The sequence below is a fragment of the Drosophila navojoa genome, chromosome 2 (assembly GCF_054131105.1).
Source record: "Drosophila navojoa isolate 15081-1374.11 chromosome 2, UAZ_NAV_1.0, whole genome shotgun sequence".
NCBI classification, from domain to species: Eukaryota; Metazoa; Arthropoda; class Insecta; order Diptera; family Drosophilidae; genus Drosophila; species Drosophila navojoa.
The window spans coordinates 14,505,446-14,512,960 of record NC_142890.1 but is presented as its reverse complement, the minus strand read 5'-3'; the positions used below and the strand labels follow the sequence as shown (position 1 = coordinate 14,512,960).

General features: G+C 38.4%; 2 protein-coding genes across 3 annotated transcripts; one reads left to right on the top strand and one right to left on the bottom strand.

Annotated features, from left to right (window-relative positions):
- Window positions 1–518: 518 nt before the first annotated feature.
- LOC108659022 (NFX1-type zinc finger-containing protein 1) lies at window positions 519–3,668 on the bottom strand. Its single transcript, XM_018111733.3, has 5 exons — window positions 3,456–3,668; window positions 2,403–3,388; window positions 2,178–2,345; window positions 1,096–2,121; window positions 519–1,030 (listed from the first exon to the last, which is right to left on the bottom strand). Exons 1-5 carry the CDS (start codon window positions 3,583–3,585, stop codon window positions 596–598), a joined length of 2,745 nt encoding a protein of 914 aa, XP_017967222.1. The 5' UTR covers window positions 3,586–3,668; the 3' UTR covers window positions 519–595.
- Window positions 3,646–7,333, top strand: LOC108659021 (uncharacterized). 2 transcript variants are annotated; one of them, XM_018111732.3, is made up of 7 exons: window positions 3,646–3,737; window positions 3,954–4,068; window positions 4,167–4,904; window positions 4,958–5,431; window positions 5,495–6,329; window positions 6,391–6,893; window positions 6,950–7,333. In XM_018111732.3, the coding sequence occupies exons 3-7, from the start codon at window positions 4,206–4,208 to the stop codon at window positions 7,244–7,246; spliced, it is 2,808 nt and encodes a 935-aa protein (XP_017967221.1). In that variant the 5' UTR covers window positions 3,646–3,737; window positions 3,954–4,068; window positions 4,167–4,205; the 3' UTR covers window positions 7,247–7,333. The 2 variants fall into 2 exon arrangements, with proteins under 2 accessions (XP_017967221.1, XP_089119727.1); XM_089263601.1 differs by lacking the exons at window positions 3,646–3,737; window positions 3,954–4,068; window positions 4,167–4,904 and having other exon boundaries at window positions 5,320–5,431; window positions 5,479–6,329.
- Window positions 7,334–7,515: the final 182 nt, after the last annotated feature.

Below are 7,515 nucleotides of genomic sequence, written 5' to 3'. Positions count from 1 at the left end.
TAGAGCTGCGTTCTCTAAACATAATGTACATTCAGATTTATGCATATACATATATAGGTATATATATATACAGTTATGAAGTCTGCAATTTTGAACTAAGAAATTACAGTAAGAGCATAATATAGTACATTTGTGACAGAGGGGACAGGACAAATTAAATATATATATATATATACATATATATTATGCATTATGTACGAGAGCAGCAAAAAGAAATTCTAAATATTGTTAACACGCAGTATGGTATCGTACGTAATCAACGAAAAGGAAAAACCAAGCGAGCAGCATACGCATAATTTTTCAAAAATACATTTTGAATTTAGCAATAGCCAACAATAGGATATAAATGTTAAAAATTAAACAAAAATATCGGTTTGAGAGCAACAACAGGTTCTATATAGTGAATATTAAGTGTATAATTCTTGACAACAAAATCAAATTCATCAATTTCATTTATGGTGCGGCGAATCAATAATGAAAAGGAAACTGCAATTAGATTAAAAAGCAAAGATAAAAAATTAAATAACAAGCGTATTTTATTTACAAAACACAAGAATAATGCAAACCGCCTATAGTCAATGTCTAAATGGATTCCTTAAGGAGTACTTTCAGTGGCCAATGGAAATGCTGGGCCTATAGCGTTTGCTGCTTGCAGCTTGGCATTGATAGCTCCCCAAAGTTCGGAATTGCCATGCTGTAGCGTCTCCATGTTGCCAATCATATAGAGACCCCAACGAGCTCGCGATAAGGCCACACAAACGCGGTTTGGTAATCCGAGAAATCCAATCTTTCCGGCCGTATTGCTGCGCACTAGCGACAGTAGAATAATGTTTGCTTCCAGGCCTTGATAGCTATCCACACTCGTAACCAAATATCTATTTTGCCTCTTTTTCCTTAGTAGTGATTTAATGTATTCAACTTGGGCATTGTAGGGCGATAGTATTACAAGCTTGCTGGGATCATATCTCAAATGTTTCATTAAGTTCATCAACTCTTCAGCTTCATGTTTGTTTATATAGGACGAGTCAATCTAGAATTCAGAAGGATATAATTAGCAGGCAATTCAAAGCAACCAATCAATACAAATATTCAAACCATCTGCTCCTCGGGATGCGTATGATTGACAAAGAACATGTTCTTTGTCATTTTTGGCACATTTGGGTAGGCCTGCACAGAATCATCGGTGATTAGCTTGTCGTAGAAAATGGGTACCAGAAGCTCAGCAATACAACTGCGCATACGATACTGCACATTGAGAACGCTTGCGGGGAAATTGTGTGTAATTAGGCGCTCGAAGAGCGATACTTGAAGTCCTTGCTGCGTATAGTTTCCCGTATGTGGCTGCAGCTGCTTGTGATCGCCAATCAGTATAACATGCTCTGTGTAAGGCGTTAGGCATGCCAGGATATGCGGTTCAGCTATCTCGGCAGCCTCCTCAAAGATGAAGCATTTGCTTTCAAGCAGACGAAATAAAAAGTTGAGCCGTGCAGCACATGAGGTTGTCATGGCTAACAGAGCCTTATCGCGAGCCTGATGAAACTGGAATATTGTGCGCACCGTATTTATCTTTTCGGCAATCAGTTCCAATTGCTCTCGTGTCGACTGTATTTCCAAATAGGCAGGTTCGGAGCCATCAAAGTCGGCATGCAAAGTCTGCAATCGTTCAAACTGTTCCTTAAACTCGCACTTTACCAACCACCATAACCGTTTGAGGCGCGGCGGCACAAGGGAATCCTCGGTCATTAAGCGCACATTGTATTTTTCGATTTCTGGTAAACGTGATTGATTTCCAAAGCGTACAATGCTGTCCGTGTACTGTGCGGCCTTCAGCAAGAATTTATCCAGCGAGTCATTCGTGTAGGTCAACACAACAATGGGTCCCGATTTAAGACGCTCGGCATTCTGCAGCAGAGTGTTAACCAGCTCTACGGATAAATGCGTTTTGCCTGTGCCCGGTGGTCCTTGTATAATGCAGAATTCGTTGCGAAAAGCAGCACCTAAAGCAGCTCGTTGTGATTGATTCAGTTTCGTCTCCAGCGGCGGCTCAGCTACCGTAAATGGCGCTTTGTAATAAGTTAATTGAATATCTGGTCGTATATAAGCCGGTGGCCGTACATCAATCTGCCAAATTTCAATGATTAATGATTACGTAAGCAAATTTAGCGTAGTCCACTTACTTCACCCTCGACAATGTAGCGTCGCATAGGAAAATTATCCGCACTGCAGGTACTTAGATAGTTGTGGACACGTAAATAGGGCTCAAAGAATACCGGTGTCTCGAACATAATCAACGTTTTGTCATAGATATTACCAATATTGTACTGCTTGACAATCTCCACGCTTCGCTAAAGAATATTTTAATTGAGAAACTGATCATCAAAGGGTGATTACAACAAACTTACATATCCTTGAGTTATCATATTGGGGCTAGTATACGCTACAGTGGCTAGAATTAGGTTATCAAAATCAAAGCTGGTGGTGAAGCACAGCAAAGTTCCACCCTTAACATTTTTTAAATACTTGATTTCATCTTCAAGAGGTGCAACCAATTTCATGAAAATTAGACTATTTCGGTCTGCTTCCTTAAATACTGGATTCAGTATTAGCTGTGTCTGGGGGAAAAGTAGATTTTGCTTCACCAATTCGTCGAGATTATTTTTGGAGCGCAGACGCTGTACGTATTTACGTAATGGCTGCATAAAGTCCTCACACAGCATTTGACGGTGCCAGTCTATGTATCGAGCGACGTCGACAGTGTTGGGTGCAGGTGCAGTTTTAGCTACGGTATCGACGGCATCAGTTCGCAATAATTGATCTAGATTAGGATAGATTTCGTTCTTTACAGAAACAACATTGGGCAGAACCTGCAAATCTTTGGCGAATTCCACACATAGCGGATGCTCTAATAGCTGAGGGATTTGACAACTGGAGATCAACGTTTTGAAATGTTCAATTAGTTCGTATCCAGATGACTGCAGTTTACCCATCCTGTGAGCACGAATGAGCAAATTTTTAATGCCACGCAGCAACAGTTGAGTTTCGTCATCCAAACTATATTTGGAGTTTGATTCAAAGATTTTCAGGGCAAGTCGTTTAATGTGCTCGAAGAGCGCAGATTGCGTGGCAAAGCCAGAGAGAAATTGATCATCAAAACCGCCCAACTCCAATTGACAAAGTATTGTCAGTATTTGCACATATTGGACAACACGTTTGTGAGAATCATTGGACATTATCTGATCCTTGAACAGATTACGCGGTCCGGACATCAAGTAAAGAAATATTTCGAGTGCCGTCATCTTCAGTACCTTAGCAAATTCAGCGGTAGTAAAACGACCGGGACTATTAGCATCTTGTGGATCATCGAAACTATGTTGTTGGAGATAACTGTCTATTAAACATTGATATAACATATTTCAAAATTACATTCAACTTTCATTTTAGTTTTATTTTCTTACTAGGTTTGTCGCGAAAGTCAATGCGCTCCTCGTGTGTCTCATTGACAACTTGTTGCTTTAGTTGTTTCTGCAGGTTTTCCACTAGTTCATCCTCGTCCTTGTTGAACCAATCGTCATCAGAGTCAGACATAGCGAAAATTTTCTTGTCTACGTGCTTCAAGCTCCACAAATTTAGTGGGAATACCGGGTTTTGTATGCAGTTTTAGAGTTGCCTATCGTTTCATTTAGATAATAGCGATGTGCCATATTTCGATCAACATATTGATAACAAGTATTTTATAAGTAAGTCACGAGTGCGATTAATACTTTTGAAAATTGACTTTTCTACCAAAGTTGTCAAACCTGTGCTGAGTTTTTTAAAACAGCAGTTTGTGAACTTTTACTCAATCAAAGAATAAAAGTTACTAAGTAAATTTCGCATTTAATATTCGTGTGCTTATAAATACCTCACCCAATTGGCTGAGTATAAACAAAATTTCGCCATATTCGGTATTATAGTCTTGGTCACACCAAAAACCATTGCGATCATCGACGTGTGCGCGAAATTTATAGATTTGACAAGCTTTGATAATACAGTAATAACTGTATAATAATAAAGAAGAGCAAGTGTCAAGTTAGTATTTCAAAACACATTTTTTTTTTTCACTGCAGCAAATATAACAATTTATTTATTATATATTATCTTTTACATTATACACTATACTTTATTAGTTTAATTTATGTATCGGGGAAAAACTGAATATAATCATTATGGTTGAACTTTTTGGAGAAGATTACGACTGCTGGGAATGGTTTCAGGCCGATAAAGAAAAAATATTGCGAAGCCTAACACGCAAAAATGCCAACGAACGTCATCAGGTGCAGGGACAAAGGCGTCATTGTAATTATTGGAATCGTGCTAGGGCCGTGGTGCCATCCAAAATTCCAACCGATGGGCTTCAAGAGATCCTAAATCTGCAGCCCTTGGGCATGTTTCTCTATTTGGCAACTGAAATCGAACCAAATTTCTTCATCGATCAAATAGGTGCTAATGATAATATCGATCGGGTATTAATTTATACGCGCATTTTGGTTACTTTGTGCGAACTTGAGTTGCCTGGCTTTCACAATGATATGCTTAGTAAATTTGCTGCGTGTACTCCACTCATTGAGCACTACGAAGAATTGGTCCGTAAACTATGCACTAAAAGCTATCGGACTATGTGGACTGATATGAATCGTGTGGATAGCATTATTAGCAATATGCAAACACTTTTGTTGCAGGCTCAAAGGGCTGATGTGTTGGATGAGAACGGCATGGACATCCTATTTAAAATTTGGACTAACTTGAAGAACAATAATAATCCAATAATAGAAGAGCGTCCGATATGTCAAGAATTTCTAGAGCGGCTTCACGGTCTTTTTGCTGTCGATCTGGATACATTATCGGCGCCAAACCCAGCTGCTGAGGTACATTTTCTTTCATATTAAACAACATCTAAACTTCTTTATTTGTATAACAGATATACCCTAGTCTAGAGGAGCTTAAGCAATGGCTAAACGAGAATGGCGAAACCAGCATCCATGCTGCGAAACTAACAATGAGCTTTACTAATACGACACATTACATAAATAGCCAACGCTTGTTTCTTCGTCAGCAGTTTTTGATTCCACTTCGGGAATTGGTGCGGCGGATCCATAGCAAGCGCAATCTTCAGAATTTGATGCCGCTTCAGATTGCTTTTGAGGGAGTGCAAATTAAGCTGAATAATAATTTTTCAAACGCACATAACAGCAAATTGCTATTTGTTGATATTTTGGCTATGCAGCGTAAAAATACTTCTAATCAGGATGTTCAATGTGAGAAATCTTTAGAAGAGGCTTTGTTACGACTTAAAAATGGGACTTTACTTTGCTTTACAACCAGCTACGATTTTAATAATCTTATACTGGCAATAATGGTCAATACTGATGCAAAACAGCTCCGTCAAGGTTATGTGAGTACCCAGCAACAAAGACTCTAAAGCTGTTATGCTAAATATAGCTCATTTATCTTTCAGATTTCTATCGCTATAGTGCGTCAATTCGATATTGGCAACATTTATGGAAAATTTCTGATCATGTTTGAAACACCAGTTTATTTTGAGCCTTACCAGAAGGCCTACAGATATTTGACCAACAGCAATGTTATAAACTTCCCAATGTCAGATTATATAGTCCACGGCTTGACCAGAACAAAATCCCCAGCATATTTGAATCACACACAACCACCAAAAGTCTACGAGAGCCAAAAGTTTATAAACAAGCTGCGCAAAATGCCGCTCAATCTATCACAACACGATGCGTTTCAACGCGCTTTGAATACGAATTTCAATTTAATCCAAGGACCACCCGGTACGGGTAAAACTCATATGTGTTTGCAGCTTATAAAAACCATCTTGGAGCATGCTAAATTCTGTGCGCCCATTGTTGTGGTTACATACACAAACGATACATTGGATAAGTTCTTGATGAAGCTTAGCTCGTTTACCAGCAGTATTGTTCGCTTTGGTAGTCAATCTCGTTTGCCGGAAATCGCAAAATTTAATTATCGAGCGGATACTAACACGCACATGATCAATCCGAGGCTTAAGCGTCTGTACTGGATGGTAAATCTGGAGATCAAAGAGCATTTCCAGCGCTTACAGACATTGTATTCTGACTTTAATGATACCGATAAGGCTTATTCGGATATATTGGCCACGCAGCGCTTGATCTGGAATGCACAAGAGAAGCTCGAATGTATACGAATGATTTTCCAGCATTATTTGATAATTAAAAAGAATGTTCTGGCTATGACAACAACATGTGCTGCGCGCATGAATTTTGTTTTTAGATTTTTGAAAACACGCATCGGTAAGCATAAAATGAATAATTCGTATGATGAACAAGAGTAGATATTTCTGCTCCATTTCAGTTATATTCGAGGAAGCTGCAGAGATTCTAGAGGCTCACATATTGCCATGTCTAACACCTTACACGGAGCAAGTGATTATGATTGGTGATCATATGCAACTGAAGCCATATATAAGCTATATAAGGGGTCTGAAGTCTTCGACTCAATCGCATTCCTTATTTGAGCGTTTGATAAGGTCAAATTTCCAAGTGAACGTCTTGAATATTCAATACCGTATGCGCAATACATTTGCCGAATTGCTCTGTCCTGTTATATATGAAAAGCTTATTAGTCATGATTCCGTTTATAATTTTCCCTCTGTACGCAATATGGGGTTGAATTTATATTTTCTGCAGCATCAAGAACCTGAGACACATATACTTGATGGTTTTTTATACAATGAATATGAGACAAAAAAAGTAGCTGAGATTGTGCATCACTTGGTCGAGGTGAGCGGCTACAGACATAAGGATGTGGTCGTGCTTTCACCATACACTCTGCAGGTCGAATCAATTAAAAAAAAAGTAAGCCAACCTATGTGTATATCGGGAAGATATTGTAAAAATTCGTGTCTTTTCAGTTATCAAAGAAACCAAATTTAAAAGAAGTGTTCGTTACGACAGTGGATAGTTTCCAGGGGCTGGAGGCAGATATAATTGTCCTCTCGTTGGTACGCAGCAATACTAATGCAAATATAGGTTTCCTGAATGAACAGAATCGTATTTGCGTTGCCATGTCCCGTGCGCGCTTTGGCTTGTATATAATTGGAAATATGAACATCTTGGCTCAGAAGTCAACTACATGGCGCGATATACATATTAAGTTAAAGTTGCAAAATGCAATTGGTGGAGATTTCCCATATAAAAATATTAAGTGAAAGTGCTATTTTTACAACTCCTACATTATACTAATGTAAATCGACATTTATTAAATTTTTATAAATATGTTTTCGTTACTAACAAAATTGCGCTGCAATGTAATTACCTGTAATTGAAATATGTATGTGTAGAGCTGATTTAGTCATTTAACACACAAATCATACTCATAATCTACAGTAGTTAATCTATTATTAATAAACCTTATATGAAATATAGTCTTCGCTTTAAAGAGAAATTACGTATTGCCACTGACCAGTGAACCTGTCTA

Coding starts and splice junctions, on each gene's coding strand:
- LOC108659022 (XM_018111733.3), bottom strand. CDS start 3,585: ATGTCTGACTCTGATGACGATTGGTTCAACAAGGACGAGGATGAACTA. Junction 2,346..2,402: donor ATATGATAACTCAAGGATAT/GTAAGTTTGTTG, acceptor AATATTCTTTAG/CGAAGCGTGGAGATTGTCAA. Junction 1,031..1,095: donor CGCATCCCGAGGAGCAGATG/GTTTGAATATTT, acceptor TCTGAATTCTAG/ATTGACTCGTCCTATATAAA.
- LOC108659021 (XM_018111732.3), top strand. CDS start 4,206: ATGGTTGAACTTTTTGGAGAAGATTACGACTGCTGGGAATGGTTTCAG. Junction 6,330..6,390: donor ATTTTTGAAAACACGCATCG/GTAAGCATAAAA, acceptor GCTCCATTTCAG/TTATATTCGAGGAAGCTGCA. Junction 6,894..6,949: donor TCGAATCAATTAAAAAAAAA/GTAAGCCAACCT, acceptor GTGTCTTTTCAG/TTATCAAAGAAACCAAATTT.